General features: G+C 46.2%; 1 protein-coding gene across 2 annotated transcripts in view; it reads right to left on the bottom strand.

The window, feature by feature from the left end:
* LOC114800634 (metabotropic glutamate receptor 4-like) overlaps positions 1-19,838 on the bottom strand; it is a 133,315-nt gene that overhangs the window by 16,439 nt on the left and 97,038 nt on the right. For both annotated transcript variants that reach the window (XM_028998273.1, XM_028998274.1), the window contains exons 5-8: positions 18,053-18,207; positions 17,509-17,649; positions 6,596-6,796; positions 245-381 (exon numbers count right to left, since the gene is read on the bottom strand). In XM_028998273.1, coding sequence (XP_028854106.1) covers positions 245-381; positions 6,596-6,796; positions 17,509-17,649; positions 18,053-18,207 — 634 coding nt within the window. The remainder of the gene's footprint in view (positions 1-244; positions 382-6,595; positions 6,797-17,508; positions 17,650-18,052; positions 18,208-19,838) is intronic.

Raw genomic sequence — 19,838 nt, 5'->3', positions numbered from 1 at the left:
AAGTTTATAAAGATACGTTTATATATTAAATATTGCATATAGCACATAATATTTGACAGGCATGTTCTCTAGCAGGATTTCTGCAAAAGCCACTTCCATTGTTGTGGCTTTTGCATTTGGGCCACAGTACATTACAGTTTCACACATCAATTTCGGTGGTAGGTGTGAAACCTGAAAAGTGAAAGTCAAATCTGGCACATGCGTTAATCATAATACTAAAAAAAAAATAATAATTTCCTCTTACGTTGAGATAGAGCTGGTCTGCCCAGTGGCCGATTATTTTATATTCAGACGTCTTGTTCCTGATCTGGTACTGGTAGATCTCGTAGCGCCCTGGCGCATCTCCATTCTCGTTGAAGAGGACCGGATTCCCAGCGATACCTGTCAAATTCAACAAAACATCACTGTTTACAGTCATATTCCAACAAAGCTGTCCCACCAATCATCTCTCATTCAACAGATCAAACAGATTTGATTGATATTAGTTATTTTCCATGAACAAGATTTGTAGCCGTGGAGGAGAGACTGAATGTGCATGTGCGTCTGTTCACGGTGCTTTAATTGGACCATGTGACCTGAACATTGATCTCCACCCAATCACCAGTCATCAGATCAGACTCCAGACAAAGACCTCTGTTGGCTGATTCGGATCCGTTTTTAGTGTTCCTGAGTCCCTGGAGGCCGTGGAGAAAACCGCTGAAGCTCCTGCTTTCTGATGTCAGCGCAAGAACCGCTGGCATTGAACAGGGATGGGGACGGCGGACGGGGGACGGATCTACCGGATCCCGTATTGATGATCATCCTCTGCTTTTGTGCTGCAGTACAAGGCGCTCATCACTAATCCTCCCCGCCGTGAGTCAGTCTCTGTGGATTACGGCATTAGCGCGTTCGTACACATGCCTTGGCAACCACAGCAGATGCTTGGGATTAATGTGTCTTCGGAGGGAGAGGCACTAAAAACCAACGCGAAGACCTGGAAGCATCTTAATCCGGGGAATTAATCACCTACACACCTTTATCTGGGTGAAATAGTAATAATAAAAACCACAATACAATGGGAACAGAAATGCTTTCATTTTTCCATCGGCAATGATTCACGTTGGACTCAAACCAGTTGGGTGACACCGGGAGAATGTTCCCCAGGGGAACATGACAGTTTCCTGAAAAGGTGACAGAATGATATTCCGCCGAGCTTTAATAATTTGGCTCTCTGGCCGTTGCGCTTTTTCCTCATCTTTTGACGATGGGACAGAGCAAGCCTTGTCAGGGTCACCCCGGAATCTGGAATCCGGAAGCAGTTCGGAAAAACAGGTAAAGCCAAACGATAGCAATTCCCAACAAGGCGGACCAGGAGGTGTGTAGGGTTGTCAGGATGAACGCAATGATGGCCGCTGCTGCTGACAGATGTTCCAGCTGTGTCGCATTTCCCACTGGAGCCAGGAAACTGGCCATATTCCCATGAGCTGAGGGGCTTATTTAACAGATGAGATGCACTGTTCTCTCATTCACAGTGGCGCTGGAAATAAAACAATGTGTAAGGCACACAAAAAAACCTAATGTACCACGTGGGAAACATGACACGCTGCAGTGAGGAACACCAAACCGGCCCCAACGATTTCATCCACATAACTTGTGTCTGCTGAGTCGCATCAGGCAAGCTACATATGGTTCTTAAAAAACCTACGTCCACATGGGAGCGTTATATGAAATGTTGTCATCCATAAAAATAAATGCAGAGAACGTCCCAAAAACTGTTGTGACCCCCCCCCCCCCCCCCCCCCCCCCCTCCACACCTGTAAGTGTTGCCGTAACTCCCCGCGCTCATCGTTTGGCGTCTATTTTTCCTCCACGGTAAGTTAAACACGGCGGTGTTCTCCAGCCTCGTCTTTTCATTAGAAACGCGCAGCGTATGCACGACCACGAACGTGTTATCCGCCATTGTTGTACGTAGGACGCGTGTGGGGATATAGGTCAGGTTGGAGGTCGGGCTAATACATCAGCGTTTTTGCCACATAGATCAACAAATAGATATTAACTCTGGAGCCCATTTCAGAAAAAAACCTATTATGGGTTGCTTATAAAATGCAATTTTTCGTTGCAGTTTTTATTGACAGCTAACTCTGTAAGAAAATCATCCTCTGAACTTATCATCGTGGATCATATTGAAGTTTACAGCACCGTTTTAGAAATGTGTAAGAAATTCATCAGAATCCAGTACCAGGTACCAGGATGCAGTTTAGGGGCAAAGAAACTCTTTACTATTCAGGTTCCTGGCTTGACCCTGTTCTCCACGCTGGAAATGAAGAAGAATGACGTTTTCGGCACTGCAGTCACCGCGAGACTCCCGCCACCACTGATCCGCCTCATTTCTCCCAGCCATCAGCCGCTTCATCGTTCTTCCTGCCAGCAGCGGCGCTCACAGAGAGCAGGACCTGTCGGGAACGCCACCGGACGTGAGGGATGTCTCCTGTCGGCCCCCTAATGAGCTCCTAACCAATCCCGGCCACTCATGGCCCATGAAATGTGAGCTGCGGCGGCAAAGGCAAGTCACTGCTGTAGGACCGTCCCGCTATGGTCGCCTGGGGTGCTGGGGGTCCGGAGGGTCTCGTGGTGGCGCTCAATCCCCTCAACGAGCGTCCAGCAGTAATTACGCACGTATCGACAACGCAGTCACTGCCGAGAGAAAAGCCGCTTCATAAACACTTTCATAACTGAAATGGGGACAAGAGGAATAATGTCAGCCTCTGCAGGAACTGTGCCGGAGCGCTGGAGGGCCGTTTCGGAGGATTTTAACGCCGAACTCCAAGAACACGTGGTATAAGGCCAGTTATAAGCGTATTATAAAGAGGTTATAATATCTTTTCATTTCAGGGGAAATCAACGACCCATTAAGCAGTTCCACCTCATCAACAATGGTGGTATTAGCCTAGCGGGTAACACACTCACCTATGAACCGGAAGACCCAGGTTCAAATCTTAACCCTGAGTGTCTCCAGGGGGGAGACTGTCCCTGTACCTACTGATTGTAAGTCCCTCTGAATAAGGGCGTGTGGTAAATACTGTAAATGTAAATGTAAACAATGGAGACAGATTACAACGATGCATCTAGAGAAGAATACAGTGCAATACACACACAGTACTGCACAAAAGCTTTAAACTGTAGTGCAAGGTTTCAGTAACTTGGTACGATTTTCACAAAGGCACTATTTAGTGGCCTTAAAATAAAATTTTCACTGGTTATTGTTGGTGTCTAAGACTTTTGCACAGTAATGTATGCCTAGAGCATATGAATATATATATATATATATATATATATATATTAGAATTATACATTTTTAGAATTATACATAGAGCATATTCATATATATATATATATATATATATATATATATATATATATATATATATAATTATACATAGAGCATATATATATCGTCCTATATATATATATATATATGAATATGCTCTATGTATAATTCTAAAAATGTATAATTCTAAATCCCTTGGTATGGTGTTCCACTTTAAGACCCACCGCTTTCTTTATCTTTAGGTAATAAGAGGATGATTACATGAAGAGATTTTTGCCATGTCCGCGACCCCGAAAGAACAAGGGAACCAATTATTTATCCGCCCGCTGCGTGTTCCTGACTATGTTAACACGCCCAGATTATTACTCCCGACACGTCCCTTACAGCACTGTTCTTTAAAAAGAAAAAAAGCAGCAGATTGTGCGGTAAATTAAGATATTAGAGCATCAGCTCGTACACCCGCCCTGCATTCATGGATGCCGTTTCAGTCATTTTGAATGAAGCTTCAAACACCTTCGGGCTTTTGTGAGCTGGATGAGTGGACCAGGCCCTCCTGCCATGTCTAGAACAGCTGTGCGCTTGGGCCTTTGCAGACCCCGAGTCGTCCAACAGGCTGCTTTGTTTGAATAAAAAATGGACTCATGATGACCGCAGTCCCTACATAAATAAATGAAATCAATCTGTCTACATGTGATGTACAGAAGAGGTTTTATGGGGTGCTGATGAGGTTCTTAAAGAAGAGTGTTTGGAAGCAGAAGGAAGCGTGTGATGGTCAGAGTGGAGCTGAGAGGAAGGTTTTTGTGGGCTTCAGTCCTCTGGGTTCTCCACTAACCCCGACTCATCAGCTTCAAATGAGTACAAAAACACGCTCTGAGCGTCAGTAAACCACCACAGACAGACACGAGTGGGCGGGGCCTCTGAGCATCAGCGCGGTTTTATCACGGAGAGGTGGCATTGAACCACAAAGTCACAGGCCACAATCAGGTCACAAGACGGCGACCGAATGCTCAGACGAGCCAGCACACGCAATTCCTCATTCAGAGTCGGCGTCCCAAGCCGAGAAGAAAGAAGCAGTCTGGAGGAAGCCTCAGCGGAGAGAAGACCCAGCACTAAAAATATCAGCGATGCCTCCTGATTTATTATCTGTGCTGTGCGCTGCCTCGCCCGTTTTCAAGTCAAGCTAGATAAAAAAGTCTTTTTAAGTCACAGTATAAAAGTTTTTTTTATGTAAAATGTACTTCTCTCCTTAACACATTTAAAAATGACTAGATCAAAAAAAAATCATATAAGGTGGCACCATATATTATACATGAACGAAGACATCTACCTTTCACAAGATTGAGATTTTCCATTTTACTGACCATGATATTCCTTCCCATTACTTCCATACAGACAGATCGGATGAGGCTGTGAACATCAAACATTCAGAGGACGCTTTACACTGGTTAAGTACCGTAACGCTGTTTCATGCTGCTGCTGGCAATGTTTGTGTAAAGTCTAAAAAATAAAAAAAACTCTGAACTTTATGAAAGTGAAGCGATTGTCAGTGTGAAACACTGCAGCACAGCACACGGTGACACAACGAAATGTGTCCAGTGTATTTGACCATCACCCTTGGTGAGCAGTTTAAATGTCTGCATCATTCTGGCTGTGATGTCTTGTCTCTAGCCAGGTCTCAGTAAGGTCTGCATACTGGGAATTGGAGCAGGGTTCCTGCACTTTTCTAGTGTAAATAATGCAGGGACGACATCCAGATAGACGCCCAGCGTGTCAGTGGGGCAGTGGTGGCCTAGCGGTTAAGGAAGCGGCCCCGTAATCAGAAGGTTGCTGGTTCGATTCCCGATCTGCCAAGGTGCCACTGAGCAAAGCACCGTCCCCGGGCTTGTCATGGCTGCCCACTGCTCACTCAGGGTGATGGGTTAAATGCAGAGGACAAATTTCACTGTGTGCATCGTGTGCTGCTGTGTATCACATGTGACAATCACTTCACACAATCAGAGATACACAGACGGCCCTGTTCACAGCGGCTGCAGCGCTGAGATGAGGTGACGGAGAGTCATGAATCACAGCCTGGTCGGTGTTCCAGCAGAGCGATGGATGCGCAACCGTTACGTTCAAATACGAGTTTGTTAGGGAGGACAGGAACCATGAGTATATTGGAGGGTTAACGGCAGAGATCGCTCTCGTGGTAAATGATCCGTCGGCAAACTTCCGGTCCATAGTACCCATCCTTTCCATATGATTCGCTGCTTGTAAATATGTTTCAGTGAAAAAAACATGGTAATATTTTTCCAATTCTCAGCCACCGTCATCAGGTGATGCGTTTTAATTATAGCAAGAGAGATGCAAAAATGGATGCCGGAGGCTCATGACCTTTCCCTCTTAATCTAGCTCGCGCAAAGAAAGCCAGACTTTTACAAAGCTACACAATTCGGGTCGGCTTCTGTGGGGCTCGATTACAGCTCCAGCTCATAGGTCTGGCTGGGGTCAACATGGTGGTGACTGATGTACTGCTGTACTGTACTGTAGTAGTCTGCTCTGTCTGCATCCACAAGCTTGCAACAAGAAAAAGCAGAAAAAACGCACGACAACTTCAATTTCAACCAGTCACGTCGCTTTTTCGCTGATCACATGACTTAACACGCTTTCAGCATTACAGGGTTAAAAATTCAGGCAGCGTCAGGTTCTCATCATGTGGGGCAGTGGTGGCCTAGCGGTTAAGGAAGCGGCCCCCGTAATCAGAAGGTTGCCGGTTCGAATCCCGATCCGCCAGGGTGCCACTGAGCAAAGCACCGTCCCCACACACTGCTCCCCGGGCGCCTGTCATGGCCGCCCACTGCTCACTCAGGGTGATGGGTTAAATGCAGAGGACAAATTTCACTGTGTGCATCGTGTGCTGTGCTGCTGTGTATCACATGTGACAATCACTTCACTTTTTTTTTGTGAAAGATCCTGGTCTCCGATGCAAATGGATGCTGCAGGAATGCAGCTCACAAGCTGTAAATGCAAATGTCCACGTTTTCATCGGCCTCCGGTGATCCGCGTCCTCCTGTTTCATCATGCGACTCCTTGGCCACCGCTATCCGGCTGTCCGGTATAACTCCATTCACCACGTTCCAGTGTTGTCATCCTCCTTTACTGCAGATTAAGTGCTCCTACACACCCTACAAAGCTGCATTATTATTAATTTTATTAAAAAGTAGGTCTGCATGAGATGAATCACGTCAGATAGTGACCGGTGTCCGGTGGGATGCTCTGGATGCGAGAAAGAAGGAAGATCAACCTCACCTATGATGCTGATCTGCCGGATGTACTTGAGCAGCAGCGTGCCGTTAATGGGGTCCATTCTGGGGCACATGCCCACCTTCCCGGGGCACAGGTCCTGGTGCATCTTGTGGAGGGCGTGTGCCATGACGTAGACGGCATCGATCACGAACTGGACCTTCCCCTCCTGCTCGTAGGACGAGTCTTTACCAATGCGCTCCTGGTCTGAGGAGACAAACGGACAGCGATCAGTCATCTTCAAGCCACGGAAAATCCATCGAGATTCATCACAACATCTCAGATTGCCGGCGTCTGAGCTTCATTTCATTACAGATGCACTGATAAATGAAATAGTTTAATCGCAACCACCAGGTCGGTTAAGATGGTCATATCTGATGTCACCTAGCGTCATGATCTAAATGTTCACGTCTAGAGCCTTGTGATAGGCTGCATATTATTGCCAGCGTTGCAATGAAACCCACAACACTTTTTGGCACATTTGGACTTCAGTTGTGGTGTTAGTTTTGAGACAATAAAAGTAAAATGTGTAACGCTATTTGGGCGTAAGTGACATTTTGGACAAAATAAAATTTTAAGAGTTACTAAAACAAAAAGGAAACTGCCAAACACATGTAATCAATATCAATATAATTTATGCTTATATATAGTAACTAGCAGATTCTTATTCATAAGGGCCTGACTGGATTTTTTTCCTCACGGCAGCTTTGTCTTTTCCAGGGCTTTCCTCACAGTTGACTGATGAACACCGATGCTATCGGAACCAAACGGTGTCTGCAGATTCTTATCCGTCACCCTGGGCTCCTCTGACACCACTTTGTGGATTTGACCCCGTGGCCTTGCTGATAACGCTGAACCACGACCGATCCCACTGAGACCCGCGGCCAATTACCGCCATTTGTAAACCATCCGACCGAGTCTCGGAGCTTTAAAACTGATCTTTATCCCGCGGCCTCACACAACGCTTGCATGTGTGTGTGTGTGTGTGTGTGTGTGTGCCAGTGTGTGATAAATGACTTGCAGGTATCACATGACGTTTCAGAAGAACCGCTGATACCAAATCTTGTCTAATTACCGCGCCTGTCCAGGTGGGGTCTAAACGCTGGAGATGATAGCAGCGCGGAGGGCCCCGTTCCCGGTGAGAATTCGGCTCCGCCCCGAAGTTGTTGGGACCTCCCACACATCTCATTTAGTGATTAGAGATTTTTTAGAAAAAAAAAAGGTTTCACAGATTATTGTTCCTATTCAGCACAGTCTGCACAGTGCATGTCTATATTATGCCAGGGAAATATTATTATTATTATTTATGAAGTTGCGGGTGCGCTGCCACTGTAAAGCCATTCGAAAGGGCGTGGGCCGTGGAGAAGCGGGAGGAAGCGATAGCGAGGGATGAATAATTATCCTTCCCAGCCAATATAATTGCTTGTGACAGGTGAACGTTCATTACAGCGGAGCGCGTCCTGGAGGGCGTAAAACGGCTTAATCACCGACGGAAGGGTTCCTTCCCTCGTTCACCGCGGAGAATGACGGCTGCGGGAAGCTAAAGGTCGCGTGAGGTGAAAGGCCCTGATGGAGACAATATGTCACTACCGACGCTGTTCCGTGTTTACAGTAATAACGGGTGACACGGCGGGGTGCAGATCTTAATGCAAAGAGTCAATTTCAAATACAATTCACATCAGTAACGCTTAGATTAGAACGCAGAGCTGAGTCATATTTACATATGAAGATCAGGAACATTATTTCTCTTTGAATATTGTGAGAATAATATTACGAATATTATTAATATATGTATATAACATACATAAATAATAAATGTTCATTGTAATATTACATGCAGATAATTATAGAACTATATACTGAATATGATGTTTACTAATATCGCTGCATTTACAAAAACAGATAGAAATCAGAAATGATGGCTTGTTAGTTGTCTGGATGTTCGAGAAGAGCAACTGAGCACCCTTGTTGTTTGTTGGTGTGTCATTTTATTATTTCTGATGCCCAATGCTGTCTTTCTAAAGTTTAAAAGGGGGAGGAGCCTGTAGACACGATTGACAGCTCTCCCCTTCCTGTCAATACCTCACACGCCTGGGCGTAGCGCCGAGTCCACCTCCTCACTTTCTCTTTCGCTCAACTACTCGCTTAACTCCTTTTCTCTACACTCGTAATAGAAACGCGGCCACGCCCACTAGCAACATGCAGGTTATCGGCTCAGCGGAAACATGTCTTTTATAGTCCTACGTAAATAGCACAGGACTGTCCTCAGAGCGGAACTCGGCGCATCCATCAGGTTCCCCAGGACGCACAGGAACTCCATCGCTCTGGAGAACACTGGAACAGTCAGAGTGCGGCGTGGGGGGGACCGTGGCGTGGACGCCATCGCTCTGAGACGTGAAGCGCTGGGCACGTGGCCTGCTGCTCTTCTGCGGCCTGCCCGGACTCGATAAAGGCCAGCAGCGCGCTGAGGAGCTGAGATAATGCGGATCCATGCATCGCGGCAACTCCTCCCTCCCGGAAATGTGCTTTTAATTCATTCCGCTGCCGCACGAAAGCCGTTGTGAGCGTGCGAGGTTGAGCAGCCTCGGCATATCTCCACCCGCGGCACCGCACCGGAGGCAATTTACCATCCCCGGCAGGGCACGCATCTTTAAAAAGCAGAATTAAAGTCGAGGGCTGTGGCCGGGTACAAGCACTCGAATTGGACACACCAACGCTGTCAGGCCTCCGATATCTCTCTCTTTCGCAAAGGGGTCGGCCCACACGCGCCACTTGGTCCCCTGCCGCCGTGGCGAGTCGGAGCACGCCCACGGTCCCGGGAAAAATCCATTCCGATTAAGCGCGGCGCGGCGTCGGGGGCGGAAGCTGCGACGGAAATTCTGGGGATCCTCTCGTGGGAGAACATCTCACTGGGGGCAGCGGGACCAAGAACGTGCCCCCCAGCACCACTGGAACCGGCCGCTCGCTCGTTGGCGATTACGGCATTAGCCTAGCAGCTTGCCGGGTCCGACACGCACTTTTACCCGCTGCCCGTCCCACAACATCCACGCGGAGAGCGTGTAAACCAGAGCCGCGGCGACTCGGCCTCGTCATCGACAAATACCAACCAAAGATGGCGGCGCCGGCGAGTCGGTGAACTTTAATAAGAAGTTAGTCTGTGATTTGTACTGTATGCTCGACGTTGGAGGAGAATATAAGGGGACACCTTCCGCGTATTGAGAGTTCAAAGAACTGAATAAATCCTCCTCTCATGATGCTGGCCTCCAGCGGTAAAATCGTGAAGAGTAAAACACTACTTCCATGGTGTGGGGTCACCGAAGGTGTGAACCCTGATATATTGTCTGTGTGACCTTTTTGTTTTATATTGAATGATGTTATTTTGCACATATTTCACTCTTACTTGAATGTTTTTTTTTCCATTCCAATATTTAAATAAGAATCTAAATAACTATATTAGTCAATTAATGTGGAAATAATTGAGAATGGAACCGAACAGAAGAGCAAAAACGAATCATTTGATGCCAACACACAAAGCTGCAAGTCACAAACTTGGAAGTGTGACAAAAAATATGTGACATAAAATGAGCACGTAAAACCCGCACAGCATGGTGGGAAAATGAAGGAAACGAGAGGATACCCTGAAAGCAGAAACGCTCATGGAGTCCATCTTCACCTGCTTCGCCGCCTCGCCCTTCTCTCTTTTCCCCACAGATATTTAAAGAGCATTTGACGGCGCGAGGTCCGCGTTACGCGGACCGATCCGCGTGGGATCTTGGTTTGTAGAAGGCATGCGTAAGAGGGTAATCCCTTGGGACAGACCGGAGTGGCTTACGCACCGAACTGAATGCAGAGCCTTTCAGGTCTTTCATGCAGAATCAAGAGTTGACCGCGTCTCAGACGGTGTAATACGTTTACCTCTCCGTCCAAAAGCTAATGGAATTGCTTGGTTCAATTATGAACACTGCCTAATTTCCAGAAGTGGCAGGCTGGAGTGACTGGCCCGCGGGCAGCCCGTGCAAATGCCGCGGCTCGCTAAATGAAGGCTTTGGCAATTAGGAAATAAGCAGGTCGCCGAGCATAATTGCATCCGAGCGCATTAGGACTGCAGGAAGGGAGGATTTTTTCAAAAAGCCAACGCCGCGCCCAGACCGCTGCAGTTGTGAGGGGTTGGTTGTCAGTATTTTTGTTAAAGAACATTTCTCATTTGACTGGATCTCATGTTTCGTCTGATCTGCATTCCTATTGGTATTCTTATCACAGCGTTGCTTCAGAATGGCCCGTGGGCGCCGTAGATGATGCGCAGCTCCTGGGGTGGAGCGGCTCTTTCAGGAGCTTCCCCAGCGAAGGCCTGAAGCCAGCAGGAGACACCGGGCGGAACAAAGCGGAACGGCGAAAATTCACACCTTTGGTGACCCTGAATGAATGACCCTGACCAGGAAAAAAAAAAGAAAACTGCATACAATGATCTCACCTCCCGAGAGCCCATCAGCATCCTCCTACATTATGAATGTCGTGGTGCTCAGAGTCAGAGTTGAGGGGACAGAGACCTTAAAACATCGATCCAAACCCTCAGCGCAAAGACTGATGTCCTGACCTTCTCACCTTCATCTTCAGGACCTGCATTTATTTCCGCAGGGCCAATTAAACGCCATAATTAAACCTCCCTGACATGTCAGTTCCTTCAGACTAGGGGTTCAGGGGTTAAAGATCGTGTTCAAAAACGGCTTTACCGCACAAAGGTGGTTCGGTCAGAACTGACTACTTCTGGGGGGAAAAAAAAAAAATATATATATATATATATATATATATATACACACACACACACACACACACACACACACACACACATATTAATAATTAAAAACCTTCAGAACAGGAGATAATGTGTACTCAGGTTCAGGTTATGGGGTCCTTCTTTCTGAACAAAAGATTTTTGTATCTGTTTGTAGTCTTGGTGGATTTGAAATGTTCATGTCTTTTGTTTTTAGATAATGACAATTAAATAATGTTTGTTTGAGGGTTTTTTATTTTTTAAATATGTATAAAATATTATATTTCTTCTTATTATATTTGATTGTTTTTGTTGTGGGGACCACAACACTTTTGATTAATTATGAAAATGTGCACCTGTGAATTTCCTGTCATTTTAAATTCATAGATAAAAAAAATAAACATCAACACCGAGCCACGGAGGCCATCAAATAAAAACCTGGAGCCGAAGCCACCGTGGACGGTGCGGTAATTGAAATGTCAGGGAACCTCGATGTAAACTGTGTGTAGGGTTTAATTGGAGCCTTCTGACTGGTGGCAGGTGAAGGTCATCTAATTATGACGGCTTTAAAAACTCAGAGGAAGATCTCGCGGTTGAACCCGAGCGCTGTAATTATCGGCGTTGTTTGTCGCAGGGTGTGAAGAAGAGAGACAGTACCGCGGCATGCAGGACGGAGAGGTAAGTGTCACCTGGGCAGGTGACCAGAGCTCCACTCCAGCGCAACTTCATCGCAGGTCTTTAAAGTGCAAATGAATGGGACCTGCTGAGTGCTGCTCTTCGGCCGAGCGAGGAAGAGCTCCTGTGCGTGTAAGTGAGAGAGAGAGAGGCAGTGCTGCAATTTGTACTCAGAACAAGTGAAGGAAAGTGAAAGTGAAGTGATTGTAAAACACTGCAGCACAGCACACGGAGACAACAATGAAATGTGTCCTCTGCTTTTAACCATCACTCTTGGTGAGCAGTGGGCAGCCATGACAGCGCCCGGGGAGCAGTGTGTGGGGACGGTGCTTTGCTCGGTGGCACCTTGGTGGCTCGGAATTCGAACCGGCAACCTTCTGATTACGGCCACCACCGCCCCCAAGGAGGGGGTGAGTTGAAGTTCTCCCAGATACAGTAACCTGCATCAGCACTTGGCTACTGCAGAAGAATACTGATTCAAAATCAACCAATCAGACATCAGGGAACCAGGCTTGAGGCAAAAAAACAAATGATCTGTACGTCTCTTTAATGAATTTGCTTAGATGCTCTTTATTTTATTGATATATTGTTGATAGCATGACCCTGCATATTAAAATGCATTAAGGAGACCAGAAGGGGTCACGTGAATTATATTCTCAGCTATCTCGATCACCCAGCAGCTCATTTGCCCATCCATACGCAATTTGGAGCTAAATATGATTTATGCTCAACGTCAAAATCTGGACGTGGCTGCAGACCCGACCTTTGGTCGTCGTTCCACGTTCATTTTCCTTCATATTTGTCCATGTTTTCTGACCTGCATGAAAAAGGGCAGGAAAATTCCTTTGATGTGAGTAGAACTTGACAGAACTGTCTACATAATGCATGGCAGACAGTAATGGTTAAGTCGCCTGAAACAAATGTACCCGTTTTCAAATGTAAGAAAAAAAATGCCCTAAATTAGCCTTGGTGGTTTGTCTATTTGACCAGATAATTTATTTCAGAAAAGAAATGTTGAAATAAAGGAATAATGGGTGAGGAACTATGTTCAGTATTCAACCTAGATGAGACGTGAGGTTCCGCAGCTGGCATTTTTATTCCATAACTACCTCCAGGAACCCAGAGCAGCAGTCGCTTAATATGAATTTAAGCAGTTCATGTTCATCTGACACTAAATTTAATATTATTTTACCATGAACGTGTTTGTGTTGATGGGTAAAAACAGCGCAGCGTGTTCATTTTCATTTGGATTTCGAAGACAACCAGCGTTTCCATTTGTTAAGAATCGCATCACCTGAATATGAACGTGGCCGCCGCGGGTTTTCTCTCGCACTCACTTCGGACTGATTTCCATTCCCATTCCCATTCAATTTTCTTCCATTTGCGCGGTGACAGGGTGACCCAGAAACATCGATTCGCATTTCGCCCGCTCAATTTACGCTGTGATAAGAGGCTGCGTCCGTCCCAGAGCCATCTGCCCCAGCACGCGTCACGCGTCCTCACCAGCCCGTTCCAGATTCTCCATCTCCTCAAACGTTCTGCGGCGACCCGCGTGCCCACAGATCAGCGCCGGTTCGCGGCCAATTAGCAGCGACATTGGAGGCCAATTAATACTCTAATAGGCCGGTTTGTCGTATAACCAGACTGGAATGGCAGCTGCTGAATAATTAAACAGGGTCCATTCTGAATGCACGTGCAGATGCCACCACGCCCGCTGGTACAGTAGTGGTGGTGGCTGGGTCCTCTTAAAGTGCCACTTCTGGCGGCCCTGATAAAAGGGCTTTAGTGCAGCGGGGAAACAGCTTGGCTAAGCAGTACACCGCAGCCGGTGGGGAAGGATGAGGCGATTCCCCCCGGAAGAACAGAGCCCTTCGAAGTCCTCCGCCCCCCAAATCGATCCTCCCCCCCGGATAATGCACGGCCCATCACGCACGCTTTGATCAGGGCTCAGACAGGCCCTTCTGGACTTCCCTGCTGCTCCGATCCTCCCTGAAGAAAAGGCTGACTGGGCGCTGGCAGGAAGACCTGGGTTCAGGTGAATCAGTTCAGGTCTGGAGCTCCGCCTTTCCACGGCGAATTCATCAGTTCGAAAGCAGAGGACAGTAAGAATGACCGTGATCCCTTTATGACGGATTTGATTCAGGCTACGTGACTTTCAGAGGCGTCAAAGATGACAGGTCAGTGATCGGGTCTCCAAAGAGTCACGAGAAGAGGGTGGAGTGAGGAATTCTGTTGTGCTCTGCAGCACCACCCACATCACTCATGAAATATCTTCTGACGCGGACGATACTCAGTGGGTGTTCTGTTTGACTCGACCCTCGTCGTCCTTTCATCCACTTTCTTTCATCTTCGCAACATCACAGCGCGCTACTCATCCTCAGAGATACGAGGTTCAGAACCTCCAGAACATTCCCTAATCTCCTCCTACTGTATTCCCCTGAACACGGGTCTACCTGCTACACACGCAGAGTTCTCAGATCCGCCACCAGATTTCACCACGCCTACCATAAAATCCTCCTGATGGTTCTCTCACTGGTACCTGCAGAGGTTCTCCACACCAACACTCTGCCATGCTCCCTCAGGAATATCTGATGTGCAGTGGCCTCAGCCGTGAAGCAGGAACAGCACATATTTAAGCTCATGGTGACATATTAACACGGTGGAACTTCGGAAGAAATTTTTGTCACAGTATTTTTGATTCCAATTAGATTCCAATTGGAGTTGAGCATGAACGGTGCGATTAATAGTATTGTTGTTTTGCAAATATTACTGCATGCATGCATGTCAAATGGCTTACATGAGGAAAATATGAATAGGGGAATGTCAAGACATGGAAATGGATCATTTCCTGGAAATGGATCAAGCTCGACTTGAGATTTAGAAAAACTCTGTGAACCTCAGCCTACTTGGATTTATCCACACCACGTTTGTCATGTTCTGAATGGTTCTGAACTCTTGACTGCGTAATTATTTAAACATAATAACCTTCTGAAGCACTGAATGGGCTAATGGTTCTTTTTAAAGGAGGAGGTCGGGTGGTGTTTACTGACCTCTGATCAAAAGCCGATCCACCGGAGGGAAATGCAGAGGAAATCTCCGGAAAAGCCACGATCATGTTTTTGCACCAACATATCAGCGTTTTTCATGACCATGAATTAATTACAGCCAATAATTAATTGAACAGTTTTAAACAAGGGCTGCCAATGATAATGATGTTCCTGGTTGGAATCATCAGTTGTGAAATGTTGCTATCCAATACTTGTAGTCGTTTTAACCATATTAATACACATATTTAGATTTTATATGCACATTAAATAGGACTGTTCTAAAACATTTTACTACTACATTTTAAACATTTTAAAACTAAACATTTACAGCTTTTCTAAAACTGATACTATGGTCACTTTTAAAAGGCCTTTAAAAAAACTGAGTAAAATTCTGTAATCCTGAGAAAAGACGGCGACTGGCAAAAAAGTGATTGTGAAACACTGCAGCACAGCACACAGTGACACAACAAAATGTGTCCTCTGCTTTTAACCATCACGCTTGGTGAGCAGTGGGCAGCCATGACAGGCGCCCGGGGAGCAGTGTGTGGGGACGGTGCCTTCATCAAGGGGACCTCGGTGGCACCTTGGGATTGGGACCGGCAACCTTCTGACTACGGGGCCGTTTTCATACCCGCTAGGCACCCACGGCTGATAATATGCTGCATTTCCTGCTCCGGTTAGTCATGCAGTGTCAGTGTGTTTTACCGTAAGTCCTGCACTTTGTCAATTTTATGAACTTTGCTTGGGTTGCAGTTACGTCTCTGCAGGATATGCAGTACATCCCATAGACGCACGACAGCAACGAAAACAATTAAATCAATAATCTGCAGAGATGGGAGGGACTCAAATGGGTATTTTTTGCCTCAAACCCCCCTGGTATTAAGCAGGAGAGAAAAGCTCAGCTTTGTGCTGAATTCTCTGCTGGACCTCAGCAGGCTCTTTTTTTAGGCGTCTTTGGGGAAAAGCCGCCGTTCTCATCTCAGGCTCATCCACACCTCGAGAAGTGGCAGCGAGCGCCGATGGCTCTGCGGCATTGTTTGTCAGCAGCCATGTAGACACGTGCCAAGGAAAATGTCACGGTGTGCAGGAGAAGATGGGCTCTGGCCGGCGCTGATGATGAATAATGTGACGTGAAGTTGTCAGAGCGCCTTTGGACTAATTTGCCGCAACACCTGGACTCATGCATGGCTGGGCTGTCACGGTCAATAACAGCGGCCACCACACGGATCAGGCTTCAGAAGGACCGCGGTCTGAATGACGTTCCTGTCCACAACAACCAGAAGTTAGGGTGGTGGCAGCCTAGTGGGTAAAACACTCGCCTATGAACCAGAAGACCCAGGTTAAAATCCCGCTTACTACCATTGTGTCCCTGAGCAAGACACTTAACCCTGACTGTCTCCAGGGGGGGACTGACCCTGTAACTACTGATTGTAAGTCACTCTGGATAAGGACGTCTGATAAATGCTGTAAATGTAAATGTAAGTTTTCCCATCGTGGCCTAGAACCATTCTGCATAAAAAAAAAACACATCCTGCACATGCAACAGTCAGAGGAAGGTCAGAGATCCGAAATAATGGTAAAATAAGACATTTCAGCTAAAACAAATATGGAAAATCTATCAAGTGAACATTCCTTAATCAATTCTGTTGACAACATTCCTTGAGATCCCCAAAACCTATTTAATAAATGTGGGAATCAAGTTGAATTTTGAGTGGGAATCTCCTTTGTCTATATTACATATAATCTACTAAGCTCACACTTGTTTTTTTTTTTTATGAATATGATTTTGTACAAGACGAAAAAACAATTATATATATATATATATATATATATATATATATATATATATATATATATATATTTTTTTGTTTGCTATAGTTATAAAAATGGTCGGGTGTTTTTTTTTTTTTTAACTATTTAGTCATGAACTGCTTCTATTCTCCATCATTTCCTTTAATCACTAATTCCTTTTCAGGTCTCATAACCCCTCTGTATAATTTGCATGCGTTATCCTAATTTTTCTAATTATCATGTCTGCAGTGAACATTCTCCAGGGTCTTCTCCCGCGCCCTGTTTGTTAATATTAACTTTAAATGCTTCCCTGTTAGCAATCCGAAACAAAAGCATGAAATCATTTCCATGGAGTCGGAAAACCTACTGGACACTGGAAGATAAAAACGCTCCTCTGGTGGCCTGAGCAGCCCATGGGAAAGGCATTCTGGGATGGCAACACTTGGTTTGACCTCTGACCTGTCATGGATTCTGTTATTGGGACTATTGTGGAAGGTAGATCCCGTGTCCCCAGCTCTGTCCAGCTCTCGGAAGTGGCCGAACGTGTGAATAATGAGAGAGGGGCGGCGTGTGACTCTGGGCTCCCGTGCTGCACTGCCTGCTCTGCTGGAAGGGGAAGGAGGGGGATTTCTTACTTGTGCACTTTTTTATCCCCGATCCTTTCTTCAAGGCGTGTCGGCTGAGTTTGCAGCTGAAGTTGTTTTCCCAGAACTCGGCAAACCAGATATTCCGCCGGTTGTTCTCCAGCGTCCGGCTGGTGAAGTAGCGATCGAACCCTGAATGGATCACAGACATCAGAGCCTTTATCACGCGCGGGCACGGAAACGATTTCTTTTATCTCAACTCAAAGAGCTCGCATGGCACGGAGCCTTTTATAAAACCAAAGGCACGAGGCTGATCACGAGGTTGGGCTGATAATAAGAAATTTCTGTTGAAAACATGTCCTTAAGCAGCCAGATAGAACATGCTCTATATATACACACACACACACACACACACACAAAAAAAAGTGATGAATTTTTCATTAAGGTAATGCTGTGTGACCCAGTGGAAACAGAATTACCTGCTTTTTAAACACATTATACTTGTCGATTGTTACATCGATCATATTGATTATCAGTCCATCCCTGCTCAAACACAAATTCAATGCAGGTCCTGCAGACTGACGGACATTCCTACCTTTAATGGACTGCCGCTTTGGCAGGATGGTGACCGCGCCCTCTGCCATGTCCTCTTGTTGGAGGATTGGCGAGATTTTTGACCCCCAGCTGTCCGACCCCACCCATAAGAAGTGTCCCGTCTGATTGGCCTTTTTGGCAGCATGTAGAAGCCGTCTGAAACAAGAAGGGCAAATAAAGCGAGAGATCAACAGCATTGATTAATAGTGATGTGCTGAGATCCCACCATTGGCGTCTGTAATTGGAAATGAATTTGTATTGGGCTCAAACCCAATTACTTAAAAATGTTCTTTTCCACATTTTCATTATTTTCATTGCTCAACTGCAATAATTCTGTGTGTAATTAAATATCTAGATTTAATTGTGTCATACCCAGCAAATACCATGAACAAATTAACATTCATGCAGCATGTCTCCAGATTCTGTGTTGCCAGGTCTGACTGGAATATTTCGGGGCAAAAAAATGCTGGTCAAAAGGGGGTAACCGGGGACCCATTTTTCAATTAAGAGCGCTAAAGTAAGTAGTCACAGCAGTTAAAATGCAGAACTAAATACTAAGTACCAGACAATTTGATGTCTTGGGCAGTTTTGTTACCTGGCAACACTGCAGCGGCGACTCAATGTGCTATCTGCAATACCACAGCACATATGAAATGAAATGGAAGATGTATGGGCAGTGCTCCAATTTTCCTGGTTAAGGTTGAGAAGAAAATATACCCGATTGGGCAAACCACCCCTGCATCGCATATCACACGTCCGGCCAAAGGAGCATATCAAAATACTTCAGCAAAAAAACTCACCATGTCGTATCAGCACACTTTTGTGAATACGTTTTTTTTTATTTGGCCTCTAATGAATCTAAAATAAAATACTGACAGTAGGACATTTGACTATGAGATCCAGATGAAGACACAGATCAATTCAATGTTGGCGGGAACCACTGCCGGTGACTCCTTCACCTCTGGTTACAAATGACAGTGGCCCTGTAATATGACCCCTGGTCAACTGGTTCTCTCACACACACACACACACACACACACACACACACACACACACACACACACACTCACTGGCAGGTACAAGCCAGTGAAGGAAATGAGATTTTCGAGCAGCTTCCACTACCACCAGCAGGGTCCCCCCAGCTGCGCCTCACCTTAAACAAGTTACGGCCGAATTGGAGCTCCGGTCAGAAGAAATGAGCTGTCAGGACAATTGCTTCTCAACAGACTTACTGCAGTAAAAGTTCTCAATTGATTTTCGCAAAAATCAAGCCGTACCACGGTCACCTGGTTACTTTCAAGGTCTGAGAGGGCAGAGCGCTGTGATAAGAGTATTAGTGGGACGGGGCGGGGTTTTAAATGTGTACGGCGGTGTCTCCTGGGTGCCCTGTTGGCCCTTTCCTGGCAAGTGAAGTCATGAATTTTACAGCAGGTCACCGTCCGGGATCATCGTCGTGAAAAACAGGAGCAGATCCACGGACGAGCAGCCTGATGGAAGCCCGCAGCGAGAAGCGGCAGGTCATGCTCCAGAAGCCGCGGATAACAGCAAATAAAGCAGTTCTGGTCCAGTTTCCTCCACGGAGCCCCGAGACGCGTCAGGAAGGAGAGAAAAACATCTGTTTCAGCTCAAACTAGTGACAAATGTTTACTGGGGTGAAGGAGGCGTCAACTGAATGCAAATGTCTCCCAGCATTGTGTTCCGCTGACATTCACAGGCAGGAGTATTACACCCAGAGCAGCCACTACATTAAAACCCCTGTCTCCAGAACATGCTCATGAAAGCATGCT

The sequence above is a fragment of the Denticeps clupeoides genome, chromosome 12 (assembly GCF_900700375.1).
Source record: "Denticeps clupeoides chromosome 12, fDenClu1.1, whole genome shotgun sequence".
NCBI lineage: Eukaryota > Metazoa > Chordata > Actinopteri > Clupeiformes > Denticipitidae > Denticeps > Denticeps clupeoides.
This window is presented reverse-complemented; position numbering and strand designations above follow the sequence as displayed.